This window comes from Meles meles, chromosome 2 (assembly GCF_922984935.1).
Source record: "Meles meles chromosome 2, mMelMel3.1 paternal haplotype, whole genome shotgun sequence".
Lineage (NCBI taxonomy): Eukaryota > Metazoa > Chordata > Mammalia > Carnivora > Mustelidae > Meles > Meles meles.
This window is the reverse complement of record NC_060067.1, coordinates 29,399,976-29,420,463: the sequence shown is the minus strand read 5'-3', so window position 1 is coordinate 29,420,463 and position 20,488 is coordinate 29,399,976. Positions and strand designations below refer to the sequence as shown.

General features: G+C 37.0%; 1 protein-coding gene across 1 annotated transcript in view; it reads left to right on the top strand.

The window, feature by feature from the left end:
- GABRB1 (gamma-aminobutyric acid type A receptor subunit beta1) overlaps positions 1 to 20,488 on the top strand; it is a 399,851-nt gene that overhangs the window by 108,950 nt on the left and 270,413 nt on the right. Inside the window, exon 4 of the mRNA XM_045997484.1 lies at positions 15,615 to 15,835. Within this exon, the coding sequence (XP_045853440.1) occupies positions 15,615 to 15,835 (221 nt within the window). The remainder of the gene's footprint in view (positions 1 to 15,614; positions 15,836 to 20,488) is intronic.

Below are 20,488 nucleotides of genomic sequence, written 5' to 3'. Positions count from 1 at the left end.
AAAGTCTGGAATTCTCTGTTTGTAGGTATAGCAACTATAAGCAATTTTATTCTGTCAAATAGATCGTTTCTGGAATATAAATCAGAAAACCACACCAATGTTGCCCATAGTGACAACACTCTAAATGAAAGCATCATTTACATTCATGCGCAGTTGCAGTGTGGCAAGCCTGCAAATATTTTCAACCACTCTCTTGAAAATTGGGGCTTATGATTGCTGTCCAGAGTGTCCTCTTCAAATATTTCAAATATGAAGGACACCAATTACACACATACGTGCACACATTTATACCCAGGAAGGGGGGGAGAGAGAGAGAGACTGATTGTGCTATGAGCACAGGAAGGATTTTTATGGACTTGTCTTTCATCTTGTGGAAGAAGGGAGCATGACGTAACAGGTCTATTTATAGAAATCTAAAAATGATTTCTAGTCAGGTAATCTTGCAAAAGCAGGGAATGCATATATAACATAATGAATATTTAAATGTAGTAGGAATTTCAGATCCTCCTGAAACTAAGGTATTTCTGCGGCATCATTAGAAGAGGATGGACTCCAAAGGGATGAGAATGTTACCATGGCAACTCTCAGGCTGACTCATTCATAGATAACTCCTTAAACTTGTGACATGAGAGAAATCGCTTGAGGATTTTTAACACTGTACCAAAATACACATTGCTCCATGCAGATGAAAAAATACATCAGCATAGTTGCTTTTTTTTTTTCTTCCTCAGGCTCTCTGTGACATTTTTATACAAGACCTCCCTTGTCCTTCAGTCTCTTCTATATTCAGGATGGGGAAATGGCTACAGATGAGGTATGAAGAATTGGGAAGAACTCAAGCTGCTCTTCAAAAATAAAATCTGCATTATGTTTGCGGATATTACTTTAGTGGCCATACTACTTGCTGATCCTTTATTTCCACTCACATCTGAGCTAGCGTTTCAATTTTCAGCACATGTTTTAAAAACAAATGTGTTAAGCTACAAGTATTGAAGTAGAAGGACAGGAAAATACACAGTACCTAAAAGTAAATAGTAAAACCCTCTCTTTTACTCTTTCTCTTTCTCTCCCTTTTCCTCTTTTGTTATTTCAGAAAATGTGTTTCTGTGTTTCGTATAGAACAACACTAGGAGAAGTTTCCAGGTTTACATTTCTTTTGCTTCAGAAAGAGAACACAAAAAGAAATTGATAAAATAAGGAACTCCATTATAAATAGAGACAGGAACAGATTTTATAGGACTAATGAAAGCATAGCTGTGGCTCATTAAGGATTGTGAAGAACATTTTGGGAGTACCTAGGTCACCATTTCTCAAATTATATTTTGAGAATTAATAGCATAATAATGTCCTTGGAAATATCCCAACCAAAAATATAAATTTCAGGATTGTGCTACTTAGAATCACATTCAGTAGTCCAAGTAGTCCTGATAATAATTATATACACTAAGTGTGAGAATCATTGATCTCGGCCATCTCCTCATTTTATTGGATGAAATTGATCACTGTCTGAGAATTTGATTGGCCAAAGATTATCCACAGTTCTAAAACCCACTTCTCCAGATCCTTAGATTCATTCTCATTAGCAAACCAAGTTCTCATGTGAATTTTTTTAAAAAATAATATATCTAGGAAAATTTAGTGACAATGTAGAGCTTTGAATATGACTAAATTAATACCTGTTAAATATGCTTAAAAGGAATGTGTTGGAGTGTGACTCCACAATATAATTAGAAATTTGATTGGCTGGGTGGTAAATTATTCAAGGTGATTTCTTTTTCTGGGCTGTCTTTGCTGCTGATGCTTAACTTTGAAACGTACACCCCCCTTAGAGGGTGGATAAGGCATACCAAAAATAAACAAAATAATAATAGTTTAAAAAGTGAGTCTTATTTGTCCTTGGCATCTTCTACTTTACATAAGAAAATGGGTTTCTCAGCTAAATATTGGAATTTTGTTAACATGGGTTTGGGGGTTTCTCCATACATTTTGATATTTGGACTATTCCTAGTCTTTAATTGTCTGTCTCTTCCCTGAGTGATGATGGATCAATTGCCCTGTATTCACACACTGAAGGAGCATCCTGGCTGTTAGCCAGTGGGAAAAAGAACAACTGATAGGCACCAAGCTTCTGTCCTAAGCCCTTGTTTTGCCTCTATCTATAAATTCACTTTGATAATCTCATTTAATCCTATAACAGAGTTGATGAGGACACATTTATCTGTGCCCCTGATATCCAATCTGCTGCCTTGTTATCAGCTACAATACTTATACCTCCACTTCTAGCTCTTTGAGTTAATACCCAGCACAAATATATCAACTTTTCCCTCAATTCTGGTACTCCTCTATTTCTTGTCTTATTTTCTTCATTTCTCGTATTCGCAGCAGCCAATTTAAGTCCATTCCCTCTCTTTCAATGTTTTGTCTCTACTCCTCTGTAGTAACTCCTACTTTGCCCCCACTCAGAGGCCTAGTGTATTTCACCTCTGCTAACCATTTTAACAGGGCTCTATGCCTCTGGGTTTACCTTTCCTCTACCATTTATTGATTCATGCAACAAAAAGTTGTCGGACACCCCCTTGACTGCAGACCCTGTCCTTGGCGCTGGAAATAGCAAGATGGATACGTCCTCATGGAGCTTACAGTCCAGTGCAGGAAATAGAAGAGCACCCAGCGAGCTTTCCTTGCAGAGAAAGGCAGGCTATGAAGAGATGGTCCTGAGGGGAGCCATAGGAGAGACCAAACCCAGATTTTCTGGCTTCTAACTCAGATAAAATGATGCATTTGTCTTGTGTCAGTAGGGAGTAGCCAGGGGCAAGCAAAAGAAGTGTGAATATTCTCGGCCAAGGCAACTTCACAACAAGAGAAAATACTGTGTGTGTGAGGAACTGAGAGAAGACCGGCTAGGCCAGATGACAGAGTGGAAAAGGAATCAAGTACCGAAATGCAGCTAAAGAGATAGAACAGAGGAAGCACACCGTTTGCCCTTAGGCAATTTGTATTTTTATCTTCATAACATGGAGGGGCTGTTGAACTTTAACCTTGGGAGCAACAGAATCATAACTGCAATTTAAAAAATGGAAATACCACTTTACCTGCCATTTGTCAAAGGTGTTAAGGAAGAAAAAGATGAAAAGCAGAGGACTAGTTAGGAACCTCTTGCAGTTAATCAGGTGAGAAATGATAAAGGCCAAACTAGATATAGCAACTAAATGGAATAAAGAGATATTTTTATGAAATAGAAATGCCAGGTTTTATTGTCTTATTTAGTATGGGGTGAGACGGAGAAAAAAGTCAAGAAAGATTTCTAGTTTCTGATTTGATCAACAGGGTGGATGATTATTAAGGATCATCCCCCCACTGAAAATGGGGGTGGACAGAAGACTAGATTTTAAGTGTGGGTGGGCATGATTCTGTTTGGGGCATTCTATGATCTTGGTGATAGAGGCACAGAAATAACGCATAGTAGCTCCTACTCTCAACAACTGTATGTTCCCTCTCTTCTCCTAGAGTGTTATCATGCATGCACAGCCTAAATTAAGAGATCCTTAACCTCTAGGAACTTGCCATGTTTGCCTTTCATCTTATGGTTACTTAGAAATAATTGCCAGCAAGGAAAACATAGTTGCTACCATAGCTAATGATGAAGAAGGCTTTTACTTGGAAGTTTTTAAATTTGGCAGGCTTTTGAATGTGAAAACAATCCGACCAAAAGAAAATTATTCTACTTCCTATACTCCTTGAGGATTGTTAGAGAACAAAAATATTGTCTTTCTCTGAGCTAACATCTGAAGAACCAGGGCAGTGATGAACAATTGATTGTATTTAGCATTCCATGGGGATGTCAACTGCACACAGATAAGAGCATGGCCATGGTGTTCATTACCGGCAACAGCTGATGAAGGCAAGGTCATGGATAAAACATCAGAGAGGACTGAAAAGTCTACATTAGAACTGACTGTTAATGATTAATCGGCATCCATAAAAAAGCAAGTCGGAAGTCAGCCTTAGTCAAGAGATAAAAGCCATGTCCCAGGAGAAAAACCTTTTGTGCTTATGATACATACTTAGCCATTGCTTGTTTTTGAGTGGAAAGAACTAGGAACTTAAAGTCAGATATGGGTTCAGACTACAACTCTGATGTTTCTGAGCAGAGTCACTTTGGGCATCACATAAACTGAGAGTATCATTTAAAAAAGGGAATATTAATTCCAATTGCATAAGGAGGTGAGGTTTAAACAATATAACATACAGAAAGCCCCTACTAAGTACTGGTCATGCAGCTAAACATTCAGTAATAAGCAACACATATTATTAAATATTTAGGGGGGAAATTAATAACTTAGCTAAAGAGAATGAAAATATGTATTAGAGGGGCACCTGGGTGACTCAGAGGGTTAGGCATCTGCTTTCGGCTGAGGTCATGAGCCCAGGGTCCTGGGATCGAGCCTCACATCAGGCTCCGTGCTCATCAGCAAATCCGTTTCTCCCTTCTTCTCCCCACTGTCCGCCCTGCTTGTGTTCTCTCGCTCTCTCTGTCAAATAAATAAATAAAAATCTTAAGAAAAAAGAAAAAGAGAATATGTATTAGGAATTGCATTGTCTTGTGACATGCTTTAAGCTGCTTGTTTTTTTCTTCTTTAATCAACTAGTCTTTACAGTTTTCTAGGACTATTACATACATTTTTTAATTCATCATTCCAACAGACTTGATAGTTTTTCTGCCCATCACACAGATAAGGAGATTGAATTTCAAATTTGCTCTAAGATCATCGGATCAGTGAGAAATAAATCCTCAACTAAATTCCAACTGTCCTAGTTCTATTTTTGTCAAAGACTTAGTTGATGGATCGGTTTATTAGCATGGCGGTTTTATTCCTAGTTGGGTCCAGTCTATATCCTTAATGCAAGTCTATTTAGTTTGGTATAACTGACAACTGTGAAACCATATCAGAGGAATATGAAGTTCATCAGAATTATTAGCTTTAGAATTCACAAACCACTTTTTCTATACTGCCAAAGAAATTCCTGGAGTTTAGAGGTTTGCTTTGTTTTGTTTTTCTCAGTAAATGATATAACATTGCCAAGGTCCTTCTCTGCAGCAGTGTCTGCCAAGTCACTTTTTAGCCAGATCCAGCCAAAGACCAACAGAAGTTTGAACAGATTCTCAATGAGTTTGAGCCACTGGAGATGGCCAGTATGGAAATTGATGTAGCTTTTTGGTTCTATAAACTTGAGTTTAAGGCTTGACTTAGTTAATACTTTTTATAAATTTGAATTTAGTTCAATATTTAGAAAATTGTAGTACTAAAGAAGAATGCTGTAGTTTTATTTTATTTTTTATTATGTTCAGTTAGCCAATATATAGTACATCATTAGCCTATAGTTTTATTTTTATTTACTTTAGCAAGTTGTCATATCAAGCTCTAAAGCATGTAAGGCAAAAGAGTCTGAAATACCAGTACTTGTGATATATCCATCTATCAAAAAGAGTTTTAGTACAGTATTATTTTTAGTTGTAAAAAAAAAAAACCTGAAATAACCTCAATAACCATTAATAGAGTAATGATTAATTTCTATACTATAGTACACTGTGTATCCACTAAATGGAATAAGTTATATCTCTATCCACTGATTTGGAAGAATTTCTGTGCTGTCATTAAGAAAAGAAAGATCTGGAGCGCCTGGGTGGCTCAATCAGTTTAGCACCTGCCTTCAGCTCAGGTCATGATCCTGGGGTCCTGAGATCAAGCCCAGAGTCACCTGTGAACCAGCTTCTCTCTCTCCTCCGTGCTCGTGCACTCTCTCACTACCTCTCTCTCAAATGAATAAATAAAATCTTAAATAAAAAAGAAAAGACAGATTCATAAAAATGAATAATATAATGCTATTTTTTAAACAATAAAAGTCACATCTATATATATATATGCTCCTAGATAATTGTATGAGTATGAACAAACATATAAAAGGCTACTCACCAAGCTGCCAATTGGTTAGTGAAACAAAGTAGGATGGAGGAAGAGAACTTGATAAACAATAAACAAATGGACAAATTAATAAATAAATAGCTGTGGAGAAAAGGTACTAATTTTCATGACAAAAAGGCAGTATATGTAAAATGATCTTTTATTTTTAAAACAGATAGAAAAAGCAGCCACCAAATGTTGATAGTGATTGTCTTTGAATGGAAAATTAGAACTAAACAAAGCAAGATGGTACAGAAAAGAGAGGATAGAGTAAGAGAGCAAACATGATAAATATAATATAAATAGAATTTGGCTACCCATTGTCTTTTTAGAGTTCCCCAGGGACTCCCAAGAGACATGACCCATAGTCTTTTAGGGTGATAATTTTAATGGATAATTTGATGGAAATCCATCTTCCTGTTAGAAAGTCTGAAAATAAAGCTCCCGAGATTTCCAAAGGATTCCTTCCTAGAAGGGTAAGAGACAGCTCTAAGAGATATTAGAAATACTTGGCTCTTGAGAGAGATATCTCTGTATCCTATAACAATTTCTTCTTTCCACCCTATTAATTTTAAGAGTTTCTAAGATCTCATTCTCCTCCAACAAAACATAATAGAATCTTATTACTGACTCCTCTCTTTTAAGCTCTGTTCACATTACAAGATCATAGTTCACAAGAGAAGACTGGCTTCCTGGGCTAGAAAATGATCACAAAGTTTTTTCCATTTCTTCTAAGTAGCATGTGTTTTAATAGAATCTTGGTTTTCTGATTCTCATATTTTTTCCCAACTTAGATCATGCCATACCTTAGTTTTCTAGAATTGTCATGCATACCACCTAATGGTACCATTCTGATCATATATTCATTGTTCAACTCAGGATGGCCAGCCAAAACTGCCGCATTCTGAATGTTCCACTAGATCTTTCATGCATCTGATTTTATTTCTGCTCTTACTTAAATATTAGAGAAAATGGAAACATGAATTTTCTAGGAATTTCTGGAACTAAGGAACTTTGAAAAAAACCTATTGTGCCATACATATGTAATTAGTTAAGCGATTTTTAAATGTCAGTAATGTTTATGAATTATCCTCCTGATGAATTAATTGCCAATCTTACATTTTACTGATAACTTTGAATATTGACTAATTTGTAAATGAGATCACAAGTTGCACTGAATACAGTCCATTTTTAAAGCTTTGGCATAAATAGCCTTATACTTCCAAAACTGCCAAGTTATTACTATAACTATCAATGAAATCTCATTTGACCTATTTGAAAATGTTTATTAGCATTTTATAGATAGTCACTGTTAATCCACTCTTAAAGAGCAAATTTTCTTTAAACTCCATATGCGTTTCTCATTTCCCAGAAATTGATCAGTTACCTATGTTAGTGGGAATTATAAACCCATTAATCTTAATTAGTTAGAGAAAAAACTCTGGATTAGTAATTATTTTAGTTCACTGAAAGTCCCTACATACATTATCTAAGGATAATAAGTTTTTCAGAAAATTGGAATGTAATAAGATGAGTTTGCAATAATGTACTTAGTACTGATATCCAGTACCACAAACACAGAGCACTACTTAATTCACATTCGGCTAACATATTAGAGCACAGCTATCCACTGCACGCTATGCGAGGACCTAAAAATTAAAAAAAAAATAAAATAAAAATCCTTTGCCCTTGGGGAGCTCAAAATCTGTGGGACTGGGAAACGATTGCAAGTACTCCAATCAAAGTGGAAGCAGAGTTGTGGGGGCTCAAAGGAGTGAGTGACTAATTGCAGAATTAAATTTCCTAGGGGTTCTGTCTTCCCACCTTACACTGTCTCCATGGCGAACCAGTTCATTCCCATGACTTCATCTATCACTCATGATTCACACGGCTTTGTTTCTCTCTGAGCCCTGTCTTCCTATATCCTGGCCCATAACTACATACTTGGCACCTCTATGTGCAAATGCCACTGACACCCACAACACAAACCAGCCCAAAATACATTAGTCGTCCTCAGCCCCAGATCCTCCATTCTTAAAATTATCTATCTACTCACTTCCGTCAGAAACCCAGGGGTCCTCCCTGATGCTGTCTTCTAACTTCACTGCTTCATACGTTTTTCCTCTTCTCCACCTCCCTTTCCGTGCTGTTTTAAGTCAACTCTGACTTAGCTCTCTATTCCCTAGGTTAATGCCAGAGCTTGTTAAACTGATATCCTCCTACTCAATAAGCTTGTCTCCTTGAGTAGGCAGATGCCAATGAAAACAAGTGGAACTATTCCGAGTTCTCGGAGTATTTGAAGTGGAGGGAATTTGGTGCAGAGAGCTGCTTTATACAGGTGATGGGTGAACTGTGATGACTGCAAAGGACAGCAGGGTGGCTTGGGACTAGGCAGTGCTGAGTTCACCCACTGACATGTGAGTTCCTTGAGGCAGGCAAGAAAAATGTATCATTCCACTTTTTCTCCTCAGCAACTGGCATAATACAATTCTTTTTTTTTTTTAAGATTTTATTTATTTATTAGATTACAAGTAGACAGAGAGGCAGGCAGAGAGAGAGAGTAGGAAGCAGGCTCCCTGCTGAGCAGAGAACCTGATGTGGGGCTCGATCTAGGACCCTGGGATCATGACCTGAGTGAAAGGCAGAGGCTTTAACCCACTGAGCCACCCAGGTGCCCCATTACAATTCTTTGCATATAGTAAACAGTCATGCAATGTCGACACCATGGATCAGTCATTCTAATAGCCTAAGATCTTTTTAACCCAGAAGTTTCTAGAAAATTTCTCCCACTCCAGGTCCAACATTTCAATATATCTTACTAGAGAAACAACTCTAATTATTTGAGCCTCTGATGATTCAGATTTTAGAACATAAGACATTTGAACTATCACTGTATGAAACATTAATTTTATCATATCCATTTTAAGACATTGGATGTTTTTGTATAGAAAAAAATGCTTTTGCATTTTTTTAAGATTTTATCTGTTTATTTATTTGACAGAGAGATAGACAGAACCAGAGAGCACAAGTGGAGGGAATGGCAGAGGGAGAGGGAGAAGCAGGCTCTGCACTGAGCAGGGAGCCCAACGTGGGGCTTGATCCCAGGACCCCGGGATCATGACCTGAGCCAAGGGCAGATGCTTAAAATGTGAGCCACCCAGGCATCCCCACAAGTTTTCAAAAAATGCTTTTATATTTTTAAAGGCAATAAATCTTTATAGCTTCTCCAGTAGCTATGAGATTACAAATGCTGAAATTCTTTTTTTTTTCAAGTTTTTAGATTTTATTTATTTATTTGTCAGAGAGATAGAGAGAGTACAGGCGGGCAGAATGGCAGAATTCTTACATTGTACAGTCTATCTCAAACGGTGTTATGCGGTCCATCGCTTCAGAACCCAAGCGCTTTCTCCAGTTGTCACAGCCGTGTACTTACATGTTTATGTGTCACAGTGTGTCCGTGTGATCTTCTGAGGGGCCTCTGTTTTGGTATAGGCCCATAACTCTCACTGTTTCTGTTCTCCCACGAGGCCGATGAATTCCAGAATTGTTCAGAACAGAGCACAAGACTGATAAAAGTCTGACTACACAGATGGATAAACAAAATGGGGCTATTTAGGATGAGACAAAGGTAAAGAAGACTATGTTCTCTGAGGCATAGCATGAGGGTGCAGTTGGCAAAAAAAAACAAATCATGAATGAGAACATGGGCTTTGGAAACAATGAGAATGCATGTATTTTATCTATGTATTTGTTTGATTTAAATTCAACTAATTAACATGTAATGTTATTACAATGTAATGTTACATATAATATATTTCAGGGGTCCACGTCTATGATTCATCAGTCTTATAGAATAGCCAGTGCTCTTTACAAAATACACCCTCCCCAATTTCCATCACCCAGATACCACATACGCCCCTCCTCCCCTCCAGCAGCCCTCAGTTTGTTTCCTGAGATTAAGAATGCATGTATTCTAAAGCTATTATAACAAAACAAAGCTAAGGAGTAAGCACAACAAACATGTATTAATAGTTAACATAAGAATAGATGATGTTAACAAGATATAAAAAATTAGAAATCAACAACAAATCTGGAGATACAATGATGAATTTCCGTTGCAGAATGTACTTAACAGTGACACTGATAGCAAAACATTCATTTAAACAGGAGGTTGCATTAGAAACAGATGTTGTGTGGTTCATTTCAATTACAACTTAAATTGGTTTATTTATCAGGCCATTTTCCACTAAACTTTGCATGAGATGCAAGATGTGTGGGGTTTTTCTTCCTAACCTTATGAGCCATACTACTTATTGCCAGTATACACACTGATCTCCAGGTGGATTTTCTTCATAATTGTCATTGAGTTGGGTAGGGGATTGTCTTGAGAGAAGTAAAGTACCTTTCCCTTCTCTTTGCTCTTCTGGTTAATAAACAAAGCCAAATGTGTCTCCCTTCTGTTTTTCAGCTATTTAACATCTCTGGGTTTCAGGTTTCTTATAATAGCTCCCTTTTTCGCAATCAGAAAGATGGGCCAGATGATTGAGGTTTTGTTGGGTTTCCTTAATATGTGCAATTTGTTCTTAATGAGATTCTGATATGGATGTTGATCAGCATCATTATTATGGCTTTTTCTAGTCAGCGAACATAAAAACGGAAATAACTCAGTGCAAAGTGGAATTTATTGTAATGACACGAAGAGAGCTCCTAGGAAGTAGAAGTATGAAACATGTCCACATGTCCACACCTCATGTGAACTAGAAATAAGTAAAGCCTTCCTGAACTCAGTCATTCATTCTCTAACAATGTCAGACTCTTCGTCTGCTGGCGATTTTTTTCATCTTTCTCTGTTTTCTTTCTTTCTGTGCAGGCTGGCTTCCTCTTTTTATTCATAGTCCCTCCTCTCTCACAACCGCGTAATAGCAGTGTATCGTAGTTCTAGGTCATGACTTCTACATTTAGTCTTACAGCTCCTGTCTCAGACTCTTTATGCAAGAGCTAATTTCTGGGACAGGGCTCTGATTGGGTCAACTCTTCTTTTTGAACCAGGCACAGGTTTATATCCTGCCTGTGAATCAGCTGCTTTTAAATCAGGTGGCTACTCTGTTCCCAAGGTGGGAGGAGGGCAGGATCATGAGGTATAGAATGTGGCCTTGTTCAATCATCAGGGGTTGTCAGCAGGACAGTTTCCCTCACAGAAGAGACCCAGGCCTGGCAGGCAAGGATGCACAGCTCTACTACAATCAGCTCTTGGGGAAAACTAAACCCGGCATGAATATTTGACAGGGAACAGGATCTGTGGTTGGAATGCTTTATAATGTTTATTCAAATTTATGAAAGATAAAATAAAAATGTGTGTAGGAACACTGATTCTTTAATACACACACACACACACACACACACACACACACACACATTCCCTTTTTAAGAATACTTTGAAAAGAAGGGATATGACTATTCTGAGTGGATGCAATATTACCAGAAGGGATATGACTATTCTGAGTAGATGCAATATTACCAGATTGCTTTAATCTTAAAGCAATATTTTGTCTCCTCCCTGACAAGTTAGCCTAAGAAGTGTGCTGATCATGGATGGAGCTTATAAAAGACTCACTTTTCCAACCCACTATAAAGTCTCAGAGCTCATTCTGGTAAGATGCATACCTCAATAAAACACGTAACTCTTTCTCCCTATTCCAGTGCTAGGTAATGGATTTTTACCAAATGATTTCTTATGATAAAGTGGCAAATTATAAACCATCTAATGCCAGAATTCGCTAGCACAAAAGTTTTGCAGAATATGTTAAAAGCTCAGGTAGACATGTTAATATACATTTTTTTTGTGATAAAGGATTTTGAAGTATTTTACTAATACTGAAAGGAAAGGTATTTTCATCTAAGACAGTGTTTCTTGGCTTTGGCACCATTGACATTTTGAGCCAGGTGATTCTTTGTTGTGGGAGCTGTGCTGTGTCATGCATTACATTGGGAGCAACCATGACCTCTACCCACAGATGCCAGTAGCACACACCATTCCTCCCAGTTGTGACAACCAAAACTGTCTCTAGACATTGCTAAATGTCCTCTGCGGGCAAAATCGCCCAGGGTTTAAAACCACTGATTTGACCTTTATTCTCCACAAGAATTATTTTTATTTGTAATAAATATTTTCTTATTCCCCTAACATTTTTAGATTTTAAAAAATACATCTTTTTGGAGTATAATTGAGCACTTCTGATTTGGTATCCTCTCTCTTGCTTTTTCTTCAGTGAATCAAAGTCTCTCATGCCTGAATTAGCCTGACCAATTTCATTAGCCAACTCGCACCCGTTAATCTCATTAATTTGCGTCAGTGTCAGAGAATCCCCTATGGTCCATAGTTTCTAAATATGTCGCTCTTCCTCTCGCAGAGTAGCTTACATAATTGAGAAAGCTGGCTGAACAATTGTAAGCACATCTGGAATAAAATTCATTTTAGTGTTCTTGTTCACAGTATCTCTACCTTTAATATCTTTCTGAAAAATTTCCCATCCTTCCTTGAGTGCTTGCACTTTGGACTAATGAAGTATTAATAGAAAATCTGTTGTATGAGAGGACAAAATACAGCATCTTTAAGGCTTTCTTTTCCATCTAAAAATGTAATACACCAAAACGAGTCATAGATTTTATTATAGCCAGATGTCCCTGTTAATATTTCTATTAAGATGCAGTTGAATTATTTATTTAAAAGACAGTAAATAGCTTCTCAAATATGTAAATAATAAATTCTCTCAGAGAGAATTTGCCCATCTCACAAGGTTGTGAGAACAAAATGTGATAATAGATGTGACTAGCTATGAAAACCACAGAGGACAGAGCATTCTCCAGGAGAAAGAGATTATTGTTATGTGTGCACTATAATACAAATGGTACACAAGGAGATACGGCTGTATTTTAAGTGTTTCCATAATGTTCATCATTATCATCATTACTTTCATTATCTTCAAAAAGTTTTCATTAAGGTTATCAATCTCATATGTCTAGATTTCCATTTATCATGGAATGAGGTCATAGATTAGGATGATGCTAGCAATACATAAGAAAAGCTCTGAAGAGTACTCGTGCTACGTCACCCACTTCCAAATGTAACACACAAGCAGAAATACTTTTTCACAGAATTACTTCTTCTTGCAAATAAGGTAAATTACTGCTTTAATTTAGAAGATGATGCGATTTTTAGTCGATATTTAGTGAAAACAGAGTGGGAGTTGTGTAGAGCAAAGATCTCACTGCATGTATATAGTTCTCACCCTGCAGGAAACAAAACAGTTTCCAGAGAAGGGAAGAGGTCTACGCACATGCACGCACATGCATGCAGACACACACACTTACTTAAATCTATGCAGAGATTACTCATGTTTATGCTCTTTTCTCCTTTTGACTCTTCATTATTTACTTACCACAAACTCGTGTTTTCATTATGGTATTAAGAGTACTGTTTCGCCATTACAACCCTTTTACTTTATAAGAATAGGCCATTCTCCAACACACATTAAAACTCTTTTGAAGAAAAAGTGGAATAAGGATTTTGCCCCATGGTCTCGTGGTGAGGAAATCCCTTGTCCCACTTGTGAAGATCTGGAAGCTAATGACCATTGGACATGAATACTGAAACAATGTAATCTGTTGCTGACTGTGCTCATCACAATGGCAAAGTCTACATTAACTTGTCTTTGGCTAGTTATTAATTTTCCTACTTTGGTTGAATTACAAATAAGAACTGTACGCCAAGACTTGCAATGGATCACAGACAAATGATTATTTTCATGGTCAGTGGGGTCCTTCTGCCTTCAAGGTCTTTTTTTCATAACCACCTCTTTTAAAATAGAAATGCTTATGAAAATGAATGTGCACACTCAAAGTAATTTGGAAGTGTGATATTAATCCTTAAATAACAACAATTTTGAGGATAATATATTTGTTTAGCATGTTACAGTTTCTAACGTGGCTTCACCATAATTTTCCCAAGTAATGTTCATAATAAGCCAGTAAATGCTATTATTTTTATTTTTTAAATGAGGCATCTGAGATACAGGGGATTAAGTTACTCATGATTACATAGCTCTCCATGTGGTAGATCTTAGAATCAACGTATTTTGAACTCAAAGGCCGAGAGTCTGCCCAGTTCATTTTTCTTCCAAAAAGATGTTATGTTAAGAAATTGAAGACGATGCAAATGAGAATAGTTGCAGGGGACAAGGGAATTGTATAGAATCCTGTGCATTTTCTTTTTGGTTAAATCCAGGTAAAGTGGAAGGAGCTTTTAGACCTTTAAGGTGTGTGTGATTAATATTGTGTGATTGATAGTGAAGAGCTAATGAACAAGAAAGGACGGCTTTGAATTATTGCACAATGCCTTCTGAGTAAACAGTGTGTTCTTGACTGTAATGGTTAAAGGATACTGGAACTCATTATCCAGAATGAATATTGTCTTATATTTTGAAGTTTTCAGAAATGCATATAGATCCATAAAATGTTCTAAATAAAGTACGGTGTGCCCAGATGTAAGCCATGATGTGATTAGTGGTCTATACAACGATGGTAGTACACAGATGATGTGCAGGAGTTATCCAGTGTTTTCTTAACTGCTGCTAAAGCATTAACAGTCGCTGTTGACAGATAAATATCCTTGAAAAGAAAAAGTGAATTTTCTGGTTTTATTACATTGGGACTCACATCTTAAAGTCTATGATTTTACTGGTATCATTTTTAATGGACAATTACACTTTGAATTAATAGAACTCTATAAAAACAGACAACTAAAACTCTTAAGATAATTATTATGGTTCCTCTCTAGTAGCTTCATCTACTTATTGAGACCAAATATTCCTGTCTCTTACTGCCAGGGGAAATCTGTGTGGGGAAAAAAAGAAAAAAAACCAGATGGGATGTCCTTAATGTTACCTTTTATAGGAGGTGAGGAAACAAAGTCAAGTACAAACCCAGTTCTGAACTCAAACCAGTTCTTAAAACAAAGCAGGAATGGGATAAGAGAAATAATTGAGCAGTTCCACCACTGATATCAATGCTCAAGCCAAATAAATATCTCCATCCGAACGTGCTTTATAAACTACTTTTTAGTAGCAGGAGACAATTTGTAACTTGCTAGAAAGATCTAGAGAATGGTAATTGATGACATTTATAAGGCAAACAGCAGTAATCATTCAAAAGGCATTTGCAATTTAGAAAACACCCTCTCCTTTTAAGCACATCAATTTTTAGTTATTATTGAGCAAACATTCCCCTCTAAAAAAGTACCATAAATATAATATCCAGAGGTAGATTTTTGTGAACATGGTTCTCTCAGTACAACTTTCTTTTATGACCTTTATGACCATGATCATTACCTTAACTTCAAGCCTTAAAATTGGACTCAATGGATTTACCCTACATTGGAGTGAACGCTCGTGCATGTCTTCAATTATTACTCTGTTACTTCTAACCTATTGGTTGCCTATAATTGGAGGTGCAAAATTCTGTGTATTCACATGTAACTTCAGGGATAGCAGGACAGTGAGTCTCTGAGAATATACGATATCACAGACTACCACTTTCATGACAAAAGGCCTTTGATGATGATAATTTTGATTTCTTGTTTCATTTGTTTCACAGGATTATACACTCACCATGTATTTCCAGCAGTCTTGGAAAGACAAAAGACTTTCTTATTCTGGAATCCCACTAAACCTCACGTTGGACAACAGGGTAGCTGACCAACTCTGGGTGCCAGACACCTATTTTCTGAATGACAAGAAATCATTTGTGCATGGGGTTACCGTGAAAAATAGAATGATTCGACTGCATCCTGATGGAACAGTTCTCTACGGACTCCGGTAAATGACTTTGTGTTGCATGGTTCACTATTACCATTGTTCTTGTTATTATGTTTTATTATTATTATTATTATTATTATTTTTACTTTTGGGAATGGGCAGCAGGAAGAGAAGCAAGTAGGAGAATATATAGACACTTTAATTTCTGTAACAAAATTTTATTAAAGACCAAAAAATCTCTTTTGGAGAAAGAAAATCAATAGAGCTAAATCTAGACAACTTTGTTCATCAAAGGTAAGTGAACTATTTGCCCTGAACGTCCAATAATAAACAGAGTAATAAGAAAATGTATGTTTGCCAAATTTTATACCTAACTTATTGTAGAAGTTCAATCTTTTTTTAGTTGATTGCTTGATTATCTCAGAGCCACCCAGGTTGAACTGAAATGTATTCTAAGTATTGGGTATAGACTACTTAATTATGAAAGAGAATTAGGAAACAATATCTTAAAGAAGTAGGAAAATATTTTGTGGTGATTTTGAGAAGATTCATAGTGTTTTCATTCCCTTAAATCCCTCTCTTAATGTTTGTATTTAGGTATATGATCCATATTGAATTAATTTTTGTGTTTCATGTAAGGTAAGGGTTGAGGTTCAATTTTTTCCATATAAATATAAATATCCAGTTGTATAATTTACTGAAGAGATTCTTTTTTTCTCACCAGATTGTTTTTGGTAACTTTGCCTGGATAAGTGGGAGTCTAGTTCTAGGCTCTACTCCGTTCCATTGTTCTATGTGTCTATCTGCGAACAGTATCACACTATTTTAATTATAATAACTATATGGTAAATCATAAAATCGTGTAAATCCTTCAACTCTGTACTTATTGTTTAATATTGCTATGGATATTCTAGGCCTTGTGCTTCTTCCTATAGCATTTAGAATCAACCTGTTGATTTCTACCCAAAAAGTCTGCTGAAATTGTAATTGAGATTGCCTTGACTCTATAGATCAATTTGGGGAGAATGAATATCTTAAAATGCTAACACACAAATATGATATACCTTCATTTATTTAGGTTGTCTTTAATTTATATCAAAATGTTCTGCACTATAGTGGATTTTATTTTTTTTATTTGACTTTTTAAGACTCAAGTATAGAAGAGGTATCACATAGTTGTTGTGGTCTATTATTAACCCTGATTTTGTTAAGGGTTTATTAAAAAAAATTTTTTTTAATATTTTGTTTATTTATTTGTCAGAGAGAGAGACAGAGAGAGAAAGAGCACAAGTAGAAAGAGGCAGAGGGAGAAGCAGGCTCCCTGTCGAGCAAGGAGCCCGATATGGGACTTGATCCCAGGACGCTAGGATCATGACCTGAGCCGAAGGCAGCCGCTTAACCAACTGAGCCATCCAGGCGTCCCAAGGGTTTATTAAAAATTTTAGAGCTATAATCCAAATCAGCTTCCCATTTTACCAAAGAAATACCTGAACTGTGGCATGTTATTGGGGGATATGTAGAGTGGTGGTTCTTTAACCTGTATTGTCACCTTTCAAAGTCCCTTTGAGAAGCTGGAGAGAGCTATATTCACAAACTCATTTTCCCATTATTTTAGAGTTTTCATAAGCCCCCTAAAATTCTCTGCATGCCTTCCACACCAAGCTAACACTCTAGGTAAGGGATAAAATGTTACAATTTCTATTCATTCATGAATATCCGAAACAAATATGCAAATGAAAACAACTGTACTTTTTTTCTACACTAAGTTCGGCACTAAAACTTCTTTTTTTTTTTTTTTAAAGATTTTATTTGATTTATTTGACAGAGAGAGATCACGAGTAAGCAGAGAGGCAGGCAGAGAGAGAGGAGGAAGCAGGCTCCCTCCCCGATGAGCAGAGAGCCTGATGTGGGGCTCGATCCCAGGACCCTGAGATCATGACCTGAGCCGAAGGCAGAGGCTTAACCCACTGAGCCACCCAGGCGCCCCAGCACTAAAACTTCTGAACTTAACCCAGTGGTTGATTATTTAGTTGATAGATTTGGAGTTCATTTGCATAATAAAGCAGCATTAGTTGCAAAATAGTATTTGTAATTTCTCCACTTTTTCAGTACCCCAAGAGCTTTCAATTCTAGTTTAAAATCTCTGACCTAAAAGTATCTCAGAAAAAACAGTAAAATAAACCAACAATTCCCATGAGTGTATTGATAGTTACTGACAAAATCTACTAATTCAAGATCAGTGGTGATCATTAACGATGATTCATACACTGGAAATCACTTGTAATTTTTTGTCATCTATGAAACTTCTATTGGATATAACCAAGGTATAAAGGCACAAATTACTCTTATAAAATATTCTGGGAGAATAATTCCATAACCCAACTTAGTAAGCTAATCATTTACATGTATAATCACTATATGTGATTAATAAAGAATGTATAAAAAGTTGTTTTTGTTTGAAAGAAAAAGGAACCGTGTTTTTTACAGGCAAGAGAGTGGGTTACATTCTCAGTTTACAGAGTCATTTCAGGCATTTCTCAAATTATTGGTAGCCTCTACCAATGGGAATTGATGGAAAGGAAGAAAAATATTTGAGGACCATGAAGTTGAACACACTTCATTATAAACTGATAAAACTGAGGCACAAACTAGGAAGGGCCTTTTCTAAGGGCACAAGAAAGTAATGGCAGAATTGGGACTAAAATCCAGGTACCCTGATACCCATATGTGTACTTTTCCTACCCAACTGCCTTTCAAACACATTTAGAAGTCAACACCTCCTTTCAAGTTGTACAACATTGCTTTCTCCTCTTTGGAGCCAACATAGGCTTGGAGCCCCCAAATGGATCTCCCAAAGGAAAACACAAATCCTTCCTTTATTATGTGGACTCTGATCTCTTTTTGACAGCAGCATTCTCTATAAGAGCTTCACACCATTTCTGGTATTTCTCTTCCCTTGTCTTCTTTCCTACCTCTTCCCTCACAGGTTTGTTTTTATTTTCCTGGATGTTATAAACATCCTGGAGAAACCATAAGATACAGCAAAGAAAACATAACACCTGGAGTCAAAGGACCAAAAATAGGCTCAAACTCCAATATCTCTGATTGTTTGACCTTGAACAAGTTATACAAATTTACTGAGTCTTAGTTCTATTATCTGCAGTAATGGATTAATAATCCCTGGTACATTCTTATGAAATAATGATTATGTTAATACATGGTAAATTTAAATTATATTTTTCTAAAGTCATTGTGCCTTATATAATAACCTTATTAGGTGCTGGAAAAACTGCACATGGAGGGTGATTCTCTAATTCCCTGGGGCATCAATAACCAGAACAGAGATACAGTTGTCCAATTAAAAAAAAAAATTCCGGTGCATCTGGGTGGCAGTCCAGTCAGTTAAGCATCCAAGTCTTGGTTTAAGCTCAGGTCATGATCTCAGGATCTTGAGATCAAGCCCTATATCAGGCTCCATGCTAAGTGGAGAGTCTGCTTGAAACTCTTTCCCCACTCTCTCCATACCCCTGTGCCCTTCCCCCTTCTCACCCAGTGCTCTCTCTCTCTCTTTCTCTCTCCTTTGCTCTCTCCCTCTCTCAAGGTAAATAATTAAGAAAACATTCATTGAGTGCTCAGTCTATGCCATATGTTCACTATTATGGACCTGGAAATAATTCCTCAGAAGCCTGATAGAAATTTGTCACTGGGGCGCCTGGGTGGCTCAGTGGGTTAAGCCTCTGCCTTGGGCTCAGGTCATGATCTCAGGGTCCTGGGATCGAGCCCCACATGGGGCTCTCTGCGCGGCAGGGAGCCTGCTTCCTCCTGTCTCTCTACCTGCCTCTCTGCCTACTTGTGATCTCTCTCTCTGTCAAATAAATAAATAAAATCTTAAAAAAAAAAAAAGAAATTTGTCACTGTGACAGTGACTAGGGATTAAAAGACTTGTGGCTGAACTAGATTGTGCTCCTCCGTAAGCTATTTCCTCCTCTAGGCTTCAGATCCCTCAGTCTTCAAGGGAAGAGATTGCATAAAATTATCCCTAAATTCCCTTCCAAAACTAACTTCCATTGCTTCTATGGTCCTATATATTCAGGCATGTTTATTTTAATTCTTCTGATATAACACTTCCTAGTCTCAGAAATGACAATCTGCATTTTTTCTTTGTAATTGCCTTTTCAAGAATAACTGTCATATATTACTTCCTAAGCACATGTACTAGAAAAGCCTTATCATATAACATATGCATTGGCATATTCATAGCTATGCTTATTTTAGAGTTGGATAATGAGGAGAAAGAAATTCTTGCCTTATCTCTTTCCGTCAGTCCAGCTGATAGTAGTTATGAAATGAGACCATACACTAATGGATTGTTTTTAGCATTGATGGGATCAGTGGGATTTTCTGAATGTACCTGAAAGTCCCTTTAACTGGGTATCCCATAATCACAAGAATAGAACTGCTTCTTTTCTATTTTTGTCAACTATGTCAAATCAGACTTGACACACAAGAATGCCACACAGTTGTGTTAACACTTAACGGAGTGGTGTCTGATGGGAGACCAGGGCTTTTGCAGGAGCCAGGCTGCTGTGCAACAGGCACTCAGCACACAGAAGAGACTCCATTCCTTAAGCTTTTTGCTCCCATGTTACTTCTGCTGTGACAAAATGCATTATACCACGGAGCAACACCGCAGTCACTGTTACTTCCTCCTCC